Here is a 17,905-nt window from a genome sequence, read left to right as displayed (position 1 = left end):
TGTATCCGACCCGTCGTACGTTAACTACTTCCTTTAATAATTCAAAAACTAAGCTTCGAACGAAATTTTGCCAAAGGAAAAATCGTCTTAGAATTGATTCAAGAATGTGTCATTTCAAGGACAATAGGGTTATTTTGAATTACCCTGTATATATATATATGTATATATATATATACATTTGTATATATATACATAATTATACATGTAGGGAATATTTCTGCGTAACTATATTTGTGTCTACGCAGGCAAATGTAATTTCCAATATAATGTTTGTAAGATGCGAGTAAATATAAGAGAGAGAATATTTGAAAACATGTTCATTTGTATATGACATAAAGTGTTCCACCGAAAATATACAAGTAGAACTCGTTTCAGGAACTAATCTAAAAAATCCTATACCGTTTTGCAAACAATCATGTAAAATTTCGAGATATTTATTAAAAAAGATTAGCCAAAGTACAAGCGCGCGACGAAAGCCGTAATATTGTAACCTGATACTAGGTGCGCGGCGAAGCCGTGAGAGGAGATCTTATCAAACGTATCATTCTGAAGCGCCGCGAGCCACTCTACTGTGTTTTGGAGATCTTTAACTAATATCTCGAAATTTTACGTTATTTGCAAAATGGTATAGGACTTTTTAGTTCAGTTTAATAAGGTCTACTTGTATATTTTCGATGTATAACTTATGTCAGACACCTTGTACAATAGAATGTCCAGATAACTGAATTACCTCTTCTATGTAAATAGATTGAATCAAGTAGAAAAATACTATGTTTTGCAATTTTCGAAATAATTGATAAGAAACTAATTTTAAAAATTCGATCTATTTGTGCGAGAATAAACGCGTGGCGATATGAGAATGTCAGTTGTTACATGATCTTTAAGACGAGTCCAGCCGCTGAAACGTTGGAACTAAGATATTGCTAGAGAACTGTCTTCAAATTATACAATCGGTTATATGGAAATGTTCTCAAATTAAACATTTCATATACATTTACTTATACATTTTTAAAATTATACGCTGACATATAATGAATTCTTTAAAGATAATTCTTTATAAAAAATAATAAAAAAATCTTTTATAATTTATTGATAAATAAATTTTTTAAGTATTTGTAATATAATATACTTAATTATAAAAAATTGTCTTAAAGTTCTATGGAACTCAATTAAGAATTCACAATATTTAATTTTTCTTTTAAATGTACTCAAGAAATATGTTCAACAAAAGAACTTAATACTAAAATCGTATGAAATATGTCTGAAAAACATCGAGATAAAATGTTTAGTTTAGAGATATAAAATATAGAAGTATAAGATAAAATGTTTAATTTGAGAACATTTCCATATAACCGATTGTATAATTTGAAGACAGTTCTGTACCAATATCTTAGTTTCAACGTTCCAGCGGATGTACTCGTCTTAAAGATTATGTAACATCCGACTTTCTTATATCGCCAAGCGTTTATACTCGCGCAAATAGATCGATTTTTTAAAATTAGTTTCTTATCAATTATTTCGAAAATTGCAAAACATAGTATTTTTCTACTTGATTCAATCTATTTACATAGAAGAGGTAATTCAGTTATCTGGACATTCTATTGTACAAGGTGTCTGACATAAGTTATACATCGAAAATATACAAGTAGACCTTATTAAACTGAACTAAAAAGTCCTATACCATTTTGCAAATAACGTAAAATTTCGAGATATTAGTTAAAGATCTCCAAAACACAGTAGAGTGGCTCGCGGCGCTTCAGAATGATACGTTTGATAAGATCTCCTCTCACGGCTTCGCCGCGCACCTAGTATCAGGTTACAATATTACGGCTTTCGTCGCACGCTTGTACTTTGGCTAATCTTTTTTAATAAATATCTCAAAACTTTACATGATTGTTTGCAAAACGGTATAGGATTTTTGAGCTTAGTTCCTGAAACGAGTTCTAGTTATATATTTTCGGTGGAACACTTTATGTTATATACAAATGAACATGTTTTCAAATATTCTCTCTCTTATATTTACTCGCATCTCACAAACATTATATTGGAAATTTTGTTTATAGAGTAAGGAATAAAAAACATTGTCAATTTTGTAGTGTTTGTATACTTTGAGACATTGGTTGGAAATTGTCTTTAAATTATAAAATCGATACACGCGGAAATGTCCTCAAATTCAACATTTCATCTTAATACACTTTTAAAGCATATTTTATGTCTTAAAATAAATGTTTTATGTCGATGTTTTTCAGACATAATTCAAACGGTTTTACCATTAATTTCATTTATTGAACGTATTTTTTAAGTCCATTTAAAACAAAAATTAAATATTGTGAATTCTTAATTGAGATTCATAAAACTTTAAGACAATTTTTTTATAATTAAATATATTATGTTACAAATACTTAAAAAATTTATTTATCAAAAAATTATAAAAGATTTTCTTTATTATTTTTTATAAAGAATTATCTTTAAAGAATTCATTATATGTCAGCGTACAGTTTTAAATGTATGTTCTGGATATAAATATTATATACATACTGAAATTCTTTTAAAACAGACTATTGTAGTTATAATTCTCTCAATTGCGATCTTTCTCATGTATTATTTATGTGATATTTATAAAGTAATATATTTAATTATGAAAAAAAATGTCTTAAAGTTTTATTTAACTCAATTAAGAATTCATAATATTTAATTTTTGTTCTAAAAAAATGGACTCAAAAAATACGTTCAATAAATGAAATTACTACTAAAACCGTTTGAAATATGCCTAAAAAACATCGAGGTAAAACATTTATTTTGAGACATAAAATATGCTTTAAAAGTGTATTAAGATGAAATGTTGAATTTGAGGACATTTCCGCGTGTATCGATTTTATAATTTAAAGACAGTTTCCAACCAATGTCTCAAAGTATACAACACTACAAAATTGACAATATTTTTTATTCATTACTCTATAAACAACATTTTATAATAATATAATGTTTGTAAGATACTAGTAAATATAAGAGAGAGAATATTTGAAAACATGTTCATTTGTATACGACGTAAATTGTTCTACCGAAAATATACAAGTAGAACTCGTTTCAGGAACTAAGCTAAAAAATCCTATACCGTTTTGCAAACAATCATGTAAAGTTTCGAGATATTTATTAAAAAAGATTAGCCAAAGTACAAGCGCGCGACGAAAGCCGTAATATTGTAACCTGATACTAGGCGCGCGGCGAAGCTGTGAGAGGAGATCTTATCAAACGTATCATGCTGAAGCGCCGCGAGCCGCTCTTTCTATTGTGTTTTGGAGATCTTTAACTAATATCTCGAAATTTTACGTTATTTGCAAAATGGTATAGGACTTTTTAGATTAATAAGGTCTACTTGTACATTTTCGGTGTACAACTTATGTCAGACACCTTGTACAATAGAATGTCCAGATAACTGAATTACCTCTTCTATGTAAACAGATTGAATCAAGTAGAAAAATACTATGTTTTGCGATTTTCGAAATAATTGATAAGAAACTATTTTTAAAAAATCGATCTATTTGCGCGAGTATAAACGCTTGGCGATATAAGAAAGTCGGGTGTTACATAATCTTTAAGACGAGTCCAGCCGCTGAAACGTTGAAACTAAGAAGATATTGGTACAGAACTGTCTTCAAATTATATAATCGGTTATATGGAAATGTTCTCAAATTAAACATTTTATCTTATACTTCTATATTATGCCTCGTCTCGTCCGGATGGATATAATGTAGTGTGCTCCGCCGCACTATCCTCAACAGGCTAATTTAAAGACTGAAAATTTAAATAGCGCGCGCCTCCGTCTGTGCTGCCGCGGCGCGTGCCGCTGAGCCTCATTGTTTTCCTGTTCGTGCGATTCCTCGACTGCAGGTTTATTCTTCGTCGTATAAAAAGTTAATTTTGGTGAGTTTAGTTTTTAGATTAGTGCCATGATGAAAAAATCGAAGAAGAGGAAGAGATCTCACTCCCGAGATCGTCTCGCAGTGCTGGAGGAGAGAGTGTCAAAGATTTTTGACATGCTCTCGCATAGTGAGGTTAGGACGCATGCAGATCCCTCTTCATCTACGTCTGTCACCCCGTTACGGATGCATGCGGACAAACAAGGGTCACGTCCCGGGTCAGAGTCGCACGACCTGTCACCGGAAGTCGTCTACGAGAGTTCACCCGCGGGTAGAGACGATCTAACGGACCCAATTTCTGGTGTGTATGTGATTGCAAGATCTGTATTCGAGAAATACAGACGGCATGATCGACACAACCACTACTTTCCTGAAAGCAGTTTTACGCTCGACCTTCATTTTTTCAGGTACGGTAAATATCATTTCCGAGGATAATAGGGGCGCTCAATCCCCTCCTAGGGAAATTGAGGTGACCGAGGACCCCCCTCCATTAGAACTTGCCTCGGACGTCGTGGAAGGTCTCCTTGCGAGAGAGTTATTCGGGCCGGACCTTCAAGAAAGGGAGGTCCCTGCCTGGAATAATTTAGTCGTCAAAAGGTGGCAAGATCTGGTCAGCAAGGGCCTTCCTACGGATGAAAGGGAGGCATTAGCGAAGAAATACGCTCCATCCGATGCAATAGCCTTTCTTCGAGCTCCTCGGTTGAACCCTGAGTGCATCGCAGGGTTGAAGAGCAACTCTATCGTCAAGAGGGACGAATACTTTGCTCGCAACCAAGACCAACTAGGTGTCGCTCTGTGTGCCTTAGGCGAAGTGGTTTCCGATCTTCTTGGGCCGGGCGTACAGTCATCGCTGAGCCAAGAGGCTCGCTTAGCCGTCGCAAAAGCGAGTGATGGCGCTAAAATATTGACGGATCTTTTTTATCGCCTCTCACTATCTCGAAGGACTCAGATCACACCGGCCCTTAACTTAACAGCTAAGAACACGGCGGATGCTATTCCGGCAGATGAGTTCCTTTTCGGCACCTCCTTTGGAGAGGAGATCAAGAAAGCTTCAGCCATGGTGAAGTCTTCCCGTGACATAGTCAAGACTGCACCGACAATTCCAAAGAAAATCCAGCAGCCGATAAAACAGGCGGTACAACCGGCTCCGTCCAGGTCGGGAAACGGCCGGGCCCCTGCTCGGACATTCAGGCCAGCAACATCGAGGCGGGCAGGGGCATCGTACAGCAGCCGCCGAACGTCATACCGATCCAGATCCCACTCGAAGAGGAGATAATTGGTGACGAGGTAAGGATCGCTGGCAGACTCTCATTGTTCTTTCCGGAGTGGAAACGCATCACCTCGGATCCAATGATTCTGCAGACCATCGTTGGTTACAGGCTTCCCTTTGTACACCAACCGCCCCCTCAGGAGATAGAGCCGTCTCTCTATTTATCACCCAAGGAAGAAAAGATTTGTGCTCAAGAGGTAGCCAGGCTTCTGAATATAGGCGCAATTGAGCGGACAGTGGCCTGTACGGATCAATTTCTTTCCTCGTATTTCGTGATCCAAAAGTCTTCCGGAGGTTGGAGATTCATTCTAAATTTGAAGCATTTTAACAACTATATCTACGCCCCTCATTTCAAGATGGAGGATTGGAAAACAGTAGTTCGTCTGCTTTCTCCGGGGGACTTTCTTGCGTCGATTGATTTGGAGGACGCTTATCTTCTCGTTCCAATACATCAGGAACACAGGAAGTATCTCCGTTTTCGGTTTCAGGACCAGATTTACCAATTTGCGGCCCTGCCGTTTGGCCTCGCCTCGGCACCTTATATTTTTACGAAAATTCTCAAGCCTGTTCTCTCTTCCCTTAGAGAAAGAGGTTTCCTCTCGGTGGCTTATCTGGACGATTTTCTGCTTATCGCGCCTTCGTATCATAATTGTCAGCAGAACGTCAATGCGACGGTCAATCTTCTCCACTCCTTAGGGTTTCTTGTCAACAGGAACAAGAGTAACCTCGTGCCATCAACATCATGTCGATATTTGGGTCTCATTTTCAATTCGGAAGAATTTGCAGTGTCGATTCCAGTCGAGAAGAGAAGGACTCTGTTCGAGCGAACAAACTCTATCTTGCCACTGCGAAGGTGTACCATTCGTTTTTTCGCAAGTTATATCGGCTCCTTAATAGCTGTTTGCCCAGCTGTGCAATATGGTCTTTTGCACACTAAATCGTTGGAGAGAGAGAAGTATTTGGCTCTCAGGGCAGCAGAAGAGAACTTTGAAGCTCACATGTCGCTTCCAGATTCTATTAGGGAAGACCTTTTATGGTGGAAACCGGTTTTTTTGGACACTTCTCAGCTGAATTGTATTAGATCCGGTTGTTTTAAGCTTGAAATTTTTACTGACGCTTCTCTGACAGGTTGGGGTGCGGTCTGCGGCAACAATCGAACACATGGATTTTGGTCGTCGGAGGACAAGCAGAATCACATTAATTACCTGGAGCTCCTTGCTGTGTTCCATGCCTTGAGGTGTTTCGGATCGGATCTGAGAGATTGTGAGATCCTTCTGAGGGTCGACAACTCCACTGCCTTAGCTTATGTTAATCGCATAGGTTCCATTAGATTCCCTCATCTATCGGATTTGGCACGTAGAGTTTGGGATTGGTGCGCGGATCGAAATATTTTCATCTATGCAGCCTACATTCCATTCGCTCAGAACGTCGAGGCGGACGCAGAATCTCGAACTGTCTCCGAAGAAACCGAATGGACCCTAGAGGAGGATTATTTTCGCAGGATTGAATCTCATTTTGAACACTTTGATATTGACCTGTTTGCTTCGTCCATTAACTCGAAATGTCAGCGCTTTGTATCCTGGTTCCCAGATCCACTAGCGTATGCGGTTGACGCGTTCTCCTTGGATTGGAATAATCTAAGATTTTATGCCTTTCCCCCATTTATCTTAATCCTGAGGGTTCTGCGTAAAATCATTACAGACAAAGCAGAGGGGGTGGTGGTCGTTCCTTGGTGGCCTGCCCAACCATGGTTTCCGTTATTTAATCGCATGATTGTGGGTAGCCCGATTATATTTAAACCAAATATTAACATGTTGTCATCTCCCTTCAGGGACTCCCATCCGGCATGGAACAAAATTTCCCTGGCAGCTGCGAGGTTATCCGCCAGGCCTTCTTAAGACGAGGAACGCCACCCTCAGCCTTAGATGCGACTATTGCCCAATACGCCAAACCTCTTCGATTATGGTGGAGCTTCTGCGAGAGAAATCACAGCAACTATTTCTCTCCTCCAGTTTCTCGCGTGCTCGAGTTCTTAGCGGGATCTCTGACAGCTGTGGGATCCTACTCCACGCTCAATTCTTATCGATCAGCAATCTCGCTTATTTCATCAGACGAAGTGGGCTCCCACCCTCTGGTGAAAAGATTTTGCCGTGGAGTAGCGATTCTCAAGCCCCAACGTTCTCGTTACGACTTTATCTGGGATGCATCTCCGGTCATCGCACATTTAGCTACCCGCTATCCTCATGAGGATCTTCCGCTCGAGCTCGTCGCTAAAAAATTGGTGACTCTTCTTGCACTCACTACAGCTCAGAGGATGCAGACACTAGCGGCTATTCGCCTCTCTAACGTACTAATCGCAGAATCGTTAGTCATCAGGATTCCGGCTAGACTGAAGACATCCGGAATAGGTAGATCTCAGCCGCTCCTCACTTTCCACCCCTTTTTGGAGAACCCGCAGCTCTGTATTTTCTCATTGACGAAGCATTTTCTTATGCGCACAAAGGACCTTCGTCCGAACGATTGTGACGCACTTTTCATTTCATTTCGTTCTCCCTTTAATCCAGTCTCTTCTCAAACACTGGGTCGTTGGGTCAAAGCGGAGTTGGAGACAGCGGGAATTGATGTTGCCATTTTCTCCGCGCATTCTACTCGGCATCCGTCTACTTCTTTCGCAGCTAGTAAGGGTATTAATGTAGAGGAGATTCGTCGGACAGCAGGTTGGAGTAAATCCTCTAATATATTTGCTAGCTTTTATAATCGTCCGATTATCAAGGATTCATCTTTCCAATCTACTATTCTTCGCGCACCTTATACATGAACAATTCATGCTTATTATATATGTTGTTGGGTCTACCTCTATACATGTGACTGGTGTATTCAACATTTTTTTCTTTGTTTTGAAACATGTATACATAGACATTATTACTAATTGTAACGTTTTTACATTTATATTATTAGAACATGTAATTCAATACAGTCTCGGCATTTCACAAATCTGAGCTTTAAATGTCTACATTATATCCATCCGGACGAGACGAGGCATAATTGAGAAATTGAACGAACTTACCGTGAAGTTCGATTGCAATTATGCTGTCTCGTCCTGATGGAGGATCCCTCCCACCCATTCCCGGTAGGTCAGATTTGCGGCTTTAAAAATATGAGGCTCAGCGGCACGCGCCGCGGCAGCACAGACGGAGGCGCGCGCTATTTAAATTTTCAGTCTTTAAATTAGCCTGTTGAGGATAGTGCGGCGGAGCACACTACATTATATCCATCCGGACGAGACAGCATAATTGCAATCGAACTTCACGGTAAGTTCGTTCAATTTCTCAATTTTATGTCTCTAAATTAAACATTTTATCTCGATGTTTTTCAGACATATTTCATACGATTTTAGTATTAAGTTCTTTTGTTGAACGTATTCTTGGAGTACATTTAAAAGAAAAATTAAATATTGTGAATTCTTAATTGAGTTCCATAAAACTTTAAGACAATTTTTTTTCATAATTAAATATATTGCTTTATAAATATCACATAAATAATACATGAAAAAGATCGCAATTGAGAGAATTATAACTACAATAGTCTGTTCTAAAAGAATTTGAGTATGTATATAATATTTATATTCAGAACATACATTTTTAAAATTATACGCTGACATATAATGAATTCTTTAAAGATAATTCTTTATAAAAAATAATAAAGAAAATCTTTTATAAATTATTGATAAATAAATTTCTTAAGTATTTGTAATATAATATACTTAATTATAAAAAATTGTCTTAAAGTTCTATGGACCTCAATTAAGAATTCATATTTAATTTTTCTTTTAAATGTACTCAAAAAATACGTTCAACAAAAGAACTTAATACTAAAATCGTAGGAAATATGTCCGAAAAACATCGAGATAAAATGTTTATTTAGAGACATAAAATATGCCATAGAAGTATAAGATGAAATGTTTAATTTAAGAACATTTCCATATAACCGATTGTATAATTTGAAGACAGTTCTCTAGCAATATCTTAGTTCCAACGTTTCAGCGGTTGGACACGTCTTAAAGATCATGTAACAACCGACATTCTCATATCGCTACGCGTTTATTCTCGCGCAAATAGATCGAATTTTTAAAATTAATTTCTTATCAATTATTACGGAAATCGCAAAACACAGTATTTTTATTTGGGTTTCATTTATTTACATAGAAGAGGTGATTCAGTTATTTGAACATCCTATATACAGGGTGACATAAGTTGTACGCTGAAAATATACACAAGTAGACCTTATTAAACTGAACTAAAAAGTCTATATCATTTTGCAAATAATATAAAATTTGGAGATATTGATTAAAGATCTTTAAAACACGATAGCGGCTCGCGGCGCTTTAGCGTGATAGTTTGGTGAGATCTCTCACAACTTCGCCGCGCGCCTAGTATCAGGTTACAATATTACGACTTTCGTCGCCGCGCGCTTGTACTTTGGCTAATCTTTTTTAATAAACATCTCGAAATTTTACATGGTTGTTTGCAAAATGGCATAAGATTTTTTAGTTTAGTTTCAGAAACGAGTCCTACTTGTATATTCTCGGTGGAACACTTTATGTCGTAAACAAATGAACATGTTTTAAAATATTCTCTCTTTTATATATATATTTGCATCTTACAAACAACATATTGAATATTTTGTTTATAGAGTAATAAATAAAAAAAATATTGTCAATTTTGAAGTGTTTGTATACTTTGAGACATTTGTTGATAACTGTCTTTAAATCATACAATAGATACACGGAAATGTCCTCGAATTAAACATTTCATCTCAATACACTTTTAAGGCATATTTTATGTTCAAAAATAAACATTTTATCTCAACGTTTTTCAAACATATTTCAAGCAGTTTAAGTATTTACTTCTTTTGTTAAACGTATTTCTTGATTTCACGTTTCTTAAGAAACATTAAATATTGTGAATTAAAAATTAAGATTCATGAATCTTTAACACAATTTTTTATACTTAAATATATTATTTTATACAAATGTTTAAAAATTTATTTTTTACTAAAAATTTATTAATTTATTAATTCTTATTCATTATTAATTTTTATAAGAGCTGTGAAGCATTCATTGCTCGTAAACGTACAGTCTCGAAGTATACATTTAAAATAAATATTACATATATATGTAGCATTTTTTTAGAAAAGACAATTGTAGTTAAATCCTAATTGTGGAATTCTTCATGTATCATCATAATATTAAAAAATGTCTTCTAAATATGTGCTTAAATAATTGATAAACCAGCTTTATGTCTTTTTATAGATTTTTATATATTTTTATAAGTGAAATGTTTAATATGAGGACATTTCCGTCAGGTATGTCGTTTGTATAATTTGAGGACAATTCCCAATCAATGCCTTCACTCAAAAAATCTCAAAGTATGCAATGACTACATAATTGCTAATATTTTTTTATTTATTGCTCTATAAACAAAATTTCCAATTGGATGTTACTTATGAGTTTTTATAGCACTAATTAAATAAGTACAAGTGAGATGTCCCAAAACATGCTTTGTGCATATATATATATATATACAGAGTGTCCTAGACCACCCGTACACCCCTTTTCTTTCAAAAACTAAGCATTTTAGAGAAAAACGTTTTCAACAAAAATTGTATGGTTTTGAGGGGAACATAAGATGGTGTCATTGGTTTGACCTTGGATGGCATCGTTAAGGTGAGGTCAAGGACACCTTTAATTTCTTAAATGGAATCACCTATTTTTTATTGCATATTCTTATAGCTTATGTCGAGAGCTTTCCAAAACACTATAATAAAGTATTCTTTCATCAAGTACTTTTCGAGTTATAAGGCTTGAAATAATTTCTTAATTTTACATAAACCATAAAATATCTAGTAAAATATTCATTTTTCGATTATCTTACCTTAATACTTTTATATGCAAAACAATGAGAGAAATCAATTGGTGTAAAGAAAAAACATAGTTGTTTTTTAAAAAAAATAGGTAATTTGCAATTAACAATTACATATTTTTTCTTAAAAACAACTATGTTTTTTTTGCCTTAATGGAAAGCCGCCCGCCTTACACAACAGAATCAACTGATTTTGAATCTGCAGCGCCTCTTCGATTGAGTCCGCACCAGTAAGCACGTCGTCCATGTAGACATCCTTGATCAGCTCAACGGAATCCTCTGGATACTTGGCGGCTTCGTCGTAGGCGAGCTGATGCAGAGTGCGAATCGCAAGAAATGGAACACACGCGAGTCTGTACATCACTGTGTTCAACCTAAACTCCGAGATTTCTTGACGACTGTCACTTCTCCACACTATCCGCTGCAGGTCTCTATCTTCTTCGTGAACGATGATTTGCCGGTACATCTTCTCAACGTCCGAGATTAGTACGTACCGGTGCCAGCGCCATCGCAGGAGGATATCGCTCAGAGCTGGCAACAGGTTCCTCCCGACGAGCAGATTTTGATTTAGCGAGGTCCCGGAGGGGATCATCCAGGATCCATTGAAGACAACTCGCAATCGCGTTGAGGAGCTTGACTCCTTCAATACTCCATGATGTGGGAGATAGCAGATTTTACTAGTGTCGTGAGTATTCTCTAATACTCTTGACATATGAGACATATCCTCGTAAGTGATCATGAACTCTCTGTATGATTCACTGAATTGTTTGTCCTTCAGGAAGCGCTTCTCACTGCGGAGGAGAGCCCGTACCGCAGCACACCGAGTCTCCGAAAGATCTGGAAGGGGTGACCGTATCGGGAGACGTACAATGTATCGGCCATCGGGCCTTCTTGAATGCGAGCGAACAAATAGTTCTTCGCACTCCCTTTCATCATTTGTGAGTGGCGTGGGAGCAAGTGGTATCTCCTCTTGCTCCCAAAATCGTCGAACAAGAGCGGAAAGAGGCTCGCCAACTGAGCACTGGTGAGTTGACACGTGTCCTTCTTCGGTAGATGAAAATCTCCCAGATAAGATCCACCCGAAAATTGTGTTTTGTGCCACAGGTTGAAACTCGGAGCCTCTTCGCAACCCATCGCGTAATATGCTGGCATAGACATCCGCTTCCAGCAGGACGTCAATGGGATCCGTTGCCGCGAAATCTGGATCAGCGAGGTCTAGTCCGCGAACGTGTGGCCACTCGAAAGAGGCCTCAACCGCGGAGCTAGTGTACCCGGTCAGTCGCGGCAGGATCAAGGCGGACGTCGATGCGGAATCTGTACCAGAACGCGACCACACTCTCAGATTGACGCGGCCCTTCGCGACTCCAGTTTGTTGACCTCCGACACCGAATATCGCCACCGAGGTATGTAGACGAGGAAGCCTCAGTCTCTGAACAAGCTTCTCAGAGATTATTGTTGCCTCAGATCCCTGATCAATTAATGCTCGGGCTTCTTGAAGATTTCCGAATCGATCGGTGACTAGGATGCGTGCTGTGGCAAGAAGCACGGTAGAGCATCGTCGCGCTATGCCATGCGCTACGAGCGAAGTCTTCGCAACATCTGTCTCCAGCGCAAGGCTACCAGATTGCATACGCTGCGTCCAGCGGCGGCACGATTTGTATCCCCACCACTTTCGCGCACTAAGGCATAAGCTCTCATCCGTGTACGCTCGACGTTCGGTCATCTTCGGTTTACAGAGGAAGACGGATAGATTAGCTTCTGTCCCCTTCTCTCCTGAGAAGTCTATTGTATCTTACCTATCTCTCTGAATACAATAGCTATGTGATCCTCGAAATCTCGAGCTGGCGAGTTGGCGATGCAAGTTGCATCGTTGCAAGTATCGCAGCGATACTTATTATCACACATATTTTCCTATTGACTTTTTTTTTTTATAAAAGTTTATATGTTGTTTAAAAAAGAGAATATAACATATACAAAAACAAATTTTACATATTTTTATCTAAATTTTTATCTAAATTTTTCCACTCTTGGCCAATATGTACGCTATTTTATTAAAAAAAAAATTCTTTAAAAAAATAATTGTAATAAAATAATATTTAAATTTATTTTAATAGAATTGTATTTTGTTATTATTATTTTGTATTAATGTATGACGTACATCTTGTTGCTCAACGGAAACCGCGAGAAGGTGGTGGTCTCTTCCGTTAAAAAGGAAATGTAAAAAATTTAATAAATGAATAATAATCAAAATAAAATTAAAATAAAATAATAAAATAATGATAAATAATAAATAAAAATAAAAAATGAAGTTATAATAAAATAATAAAATATAATCAATTTTCTAATTGATAAAAAGTCAAAATATTATTTCACATTTCCTTACATACATATATATATATATACATATATATATATATATATATATATATATATCTTTACACACTTATTTTTTAAGTGATGTATATAAAAATTCATTTTAAAATTATTTATCGCAGGAAGGGCCTGCTACGTCATCATCCGCATAGACTTTTAAATTGTTTTTATTAGCGGCATATAATTTATCCGCCGACATAAGAGATAAATGCTCTTCATTAATGAGCATATTTAAAGCTGTTTCTCCTCTAGTTTTTAATGCGGACTTAAACACACAAATAGCATTAACGGAAACCGTTGAAAAGCTATTACGTGTTTTCGTTTTTAAATTGTTCAAAAGAGAAAACATTCTCTCAGGATCGGCATTAGAATTCGGAAGCGTTCGAATAGTATTTATAATATTCGTTAAATTGGAATATTTAGGAACATTATTCGTGTGCCGACGTTGTAAAATTGCTTTCCACATATTGTCAACATTTAATTTAGAAAAATTTTGTTTTTCTTCCACTGTAAGGTCTGATGCTAATGCAATCCATTCTTTTTTTAAAGCATCTTTATCAAAACCGCCGAGAGTTTTAGCTACGAGAGAAACATCATCAAATGATGTTTGTCTATTATTATCGAATAAACTTACAGATGGTTGAAAAACTTGTAACTTTAATAAAAATTCATTATTTATAAGTAACCTTTTACAAATTTCTTCTGCAGCAGTCACATAAAATGTTAAACAGTTCTCTCGAACAATTTTAACTATCAATAAAAAATTAGTTAAAAGGCTACAAGGACCAACGCAATGGTGGAAATATGCAAAAAATAATAAAACGGTTATTACAATAAAATAACCATATGAAAATGTTTATTTAATTTGAACATGACAAACGCCGCGTTTCAATCCAATTCGGATCCTTTTCAATGTCGACTAACAAAGAGAATAATAAACATTAAGATAAAATTAAAATTAACGGTCATAGGAGAAATGTAAATAAGTTTCGGAACAACGCAAAGTCAAAAAATCGGAAGCAAATATATGTACAATAACGGAAAATTTAAACCGTCAATCACAAAAAAGGAAAGAACGCATCGCATTAACGTATCGCCACAGAAAACCCGAAAGCTCGTACCGCATACCACCAGTATACCGTTAAAAACGAGATGATCCTCTCCAAAAAAACCGGAAGGAAAACCCACATACAGGTCCATGACCATTTCCAAAAGAAAAAACAGTCAAAGATGCATAAATCGATGACCAGTTGGAAACTTGATGGTCCAAATATGTGCGAGTAAAAGCTTAAAAATCTGACACTCTAAAAAAGAAAAACAAGACAGAGCAATAATTTAACAAACAATCCGGAAACTACTTAAGAGAAACATTCATATAAAGCAAGAGTAAAGTTAATATAATAAAATCACATACCGGTCTCTAAATTTGAAAGTGATCTCAAATCAAAAAATCGAACACAAAGGGAGAGCAAGTTAAGCACAACTTAACGTTCCAATCAACAGAACCGAACTGAGGCACATGGGGATCACATATAGCACAGAACGCGAAACATCAAAAAGAGGGGGGGGAAGGGGGAGAGAGAGAGAAGGGAAAGGAAGGAGAGGAACAAAACGTCACAGAAGGAAAGAAGACAGAACGAAGGAAAAATTTCAAATAATTACTGCGAACATTTTTTTATAATGGGCAAATACATCTTATCCAAGAATTCGGTATCGCTCTGAATGTTAAGGCCATGGTTCTGACCAGAGATATGTAACATCTCAGCAATTAGCCTCTTTTTATATCTAGGTTCCTCCTCCAAAATGAAAACATTCTCCCAATCAAACTCATGTCCGTTCAATCTATGAAGAGACACAACTGAGAGAGAACCAGAAGATTTATTGATATCAGAACGATGTTCTTTAATTCTGGTCAGTAACTTCCTTTTAGTTTGCCCCACATATGAAGCATCACAGTCTAAACAACTAATTTTATAAATGACATTCGCGTGGTGGAATTTAGATACCGGATCCTTGTACAGTCTAATAAGGGATTTTAATTTGTTATTGACTGTATATGACAATCTTCTGTTCGCATAACTCTTGATGTTGGAAACAAAACCTCTTGGAAAACTTGAGGAAAAAGGAATGGTGAAGAAAGGAATAAGAGAGGAGGAGGATTGAGTGAGAGCAGTTTCGTTATTGTTCACGTCAGAGATTAAAAACTTTAATCTTTGAGAAATAGTGTGAAAAATAAATTTAATAGGATAACCATTGCCTAATAAAGTCGAAATAATAAAAGAAAAATTCTCATTATGAAACCGTGGATGTGACAGTTTAAAAATTCTATCAGTCAATCCAATGATAACTCCTTTTTTATGTGACAGAGGATGGTGTGAGAAAAATGATAGAAATCTTCCTGAAAAAGTCGGTTTCCTATACCAATTAAATTCAATATAGTTATTGTTGATTATGATAGTTGTGTCCAGGAAATTTATACTGTTGTTGTTTGAATATTCAATGGTAAACCGTAGTCTATTGTGAAGCGAATTAAAAACCTGGAAAATATGTTGGATGTATTGTTTAGGAGCAGCAAGAACAATATCATCAACGTAGCGAACATAAAAGGGAAGGGAAACAGGAAGAGACGAAATTGCTCTGTCTTCCAAATCAGACATAATAATATTCGCTAAGATCGGGGAGAGAGGAGATCCCATGGGAGTGCCAAAAATCTGTTTATATATGACATTGTCAAATTGGAAGTAGGTGGAGTCCATAATAAGATTTAAAGCAATCAAAAATTCTTTATAAGGAATGTTGATGTTGTTTTTAATTAAATGCGGTACGAGCTTTCGGGTTTTCTGTGGCGATACGTTAATGCGATGCGTTCTTTCCTTTTTTGTGATTGACGGTTTAAATTTTCCGTTATTGTACATATATTTGCTTCCGATTTTTTGACTTTGCGTTGTTCCGAAACTTATTTACATTTCTCCTATGACCGTTAATTTTAATTTTATCTTAATGTTTATTATTCTCTTTGTTAGTCGACATTGAAAAGGATCCGAATTGGATTGAAACGCGGCGTTTGTCATGTTCAAATTAAATAAACATTTTCATATGGTTATTTTATTGTAATAACCGTTTTATTATTTTTTGCATATTTCCACCATTGCGTTGGTCCTTGTAGCCTTTTAACTAATTTTTTATTGATTTTATCTAACGGACCTTTATTTCATTATAATAATTTTGATATTACTCAGGCGAATTATGAGTGCTCCACAACTTAATTTTTTTAATTTTTTTAATTTTATCGATCGATGTTTCGGAGGCGATGTGAAGCAATGTTTTAAGAATTGGATTGGTTTCAACAAAAGAATTATAGCTACTAAATGTAAAATTTTTTTCTTGAGGGAATGCAAAAGAGCCAACTTGATTCCGCAACATTTATTTAAATTTACCGATAACGTGATTTCATTTTTTGATGACAATTCAACTTCTTTATACAAAAACTTTGTGCGTGGTTCTATTAGGCGGTTGTTACAGATTGAAATTTATGACGCGTTCAGATTGTTACGATTTCTACAACATAATGTACTGCGATGCTCTAAGATTCTGTTTAGACGGGTCCCGGTTCGTATTCTTAATGAATTTATCAGGAGACAGCGTTCCTCTCTTAATCATTTTAATATTGTGGAAAATAAGAGAATCAATAACAAACTAAAATGGATCGCTAAAAAACAGCCGGATTTCCTTCGTCCTAACGTACCTCTTATCAAATATTTTTGTTCCGTCCCCCCCCATCCTCCCATGAATCCTTACAAGCGAAAGTTAAGATCTTTTACAGGTTCTTGCCCTCATGAACAGCACCCCCTTCCCACATTTTCCTTCTCACCCACTCCTCAACCTCCCTCTCATACTCCTTTTAATGTACATATTAATCCCAAGAATTTTCACATGAAAGATAATTTATCCCTTGTTAATTCGGTTAATAACAATTGGTTTGTAAATTTGTCCAAGACCGATATTCCTCAGGAAGTTCAATCCCTCTTACAATTGGGAGAGAAATTTTGTTTGCGTTCCCTTCCTAATTCGCAACATTTTGTATTCGATTTCATTAAAAATATTGAACATAATATCTCCAGTTTGGATCGGGAAACGGCTAACAATATTAGATGTTTGTCAGTCCAGACTCTTAATAAATGTCTATTATCCCCTCCTCATTTTTCAGATCTGGACTCTCGTTTGCTATCCTTAACTAAAATTGCAAAAAAATTCCTTTCTGACCATCCTGACATCATTGTCACAAAAGCCGATAAGGGGAATGTAACTGTTTCTCTTGATAAGACCGAATATTTTGACAAGATGCATGACCTCCTATCAGACCGGAACACGTACATGGTAGTGAACCGCGACCCGACGAATAGAGTCATCTCCCAGTTGAG

General features: G+C 36.3%; 2 protein-coding genes and 2 long non-coding RNA genes across 4 annotated transcripts; 2 read left to right on the top strand and 2 right to left on the bottom strand.

Moving 5' to 3' along the window:
* The first annotated feature begins 3,950 nt into the window (after positions 1-3,950).
* On the top strand, positions 3,951-5,196 carry LOC145964878 (uncharacterized). Its single transcript, XM_083088037.1, has 2 exons — positions 3,951-4,221; positions 4,328-5,196. The coding sequence occupies exons 1-2, from the start codon at positions 3,951-3,953 to the stop codon at positions 5,194-5,196; spliced, it is 1,140 nt and encodes a 379-aa protein (XP_082944163.1).
* A 6,039-nt stretch (positions 5,197-11,235) lies between these two features.
* Positions 11,236-12,834, bottom strand: LOC145964877 (uncharacterized). The gene has a single exon (XM_083088036.1). The coding sequence runs from the start codon at positions 12,832-12,834 to the stop codon at positions 11,236-11,238; it is 1,599 nt and encodes a 532-aa protein (XP_082944162.1).
* A 1,489-nt stretch (positions 12,835-14,323) lies between these two features.
* LOC145965185 (uncharacterized) lies at positions 14,324-15,008 on the bottom strand. Its single transcript, XR_014436641.1, has 2 exons — positions 14,899-15,008; positions 14,324-14,788 (listed from the first exon to the last, which is right to left on the bottom strand). It is a non-coding gene; the product is annotated as an uncharacterized LOC145965185 (long non-coding RNA).
* Positions 14,856-15,784, top strand: LOC145965187 (uncharacterized). The gene is made up of 2 exons (XR_014436643.1): positions 14,856-15,395; positions 15,487-15,784. It is a non-coding gene; the product is annotated as an uncharacterized LOC145965187 (long non-coding RNA).
* The last annotated feature ends 2,121 nt before the right edge of the window (positions 15,785-17,905 follow it).

This window comes from Camponotus vicinus, unplaced genomic scaffold (assembly GCF_025532165.1).
Source record: "Camponotus vicinus isolate PSW18456_S1 unplaced genomic scaffold, iyCamVici1.0 SCAF_14, whole genome shotgun sequence".
Lineage (NCBI taxonomy): Eukaryota > Metazoa > Arthropoda > Insecta > Hymenoptera > Formicidae > Camponotus > Camponotus vicinus.
Note: the sequence above shows the minus strand (reverse complement) of the source record. Positions and strands in the feature narration are given on the sequence as shown.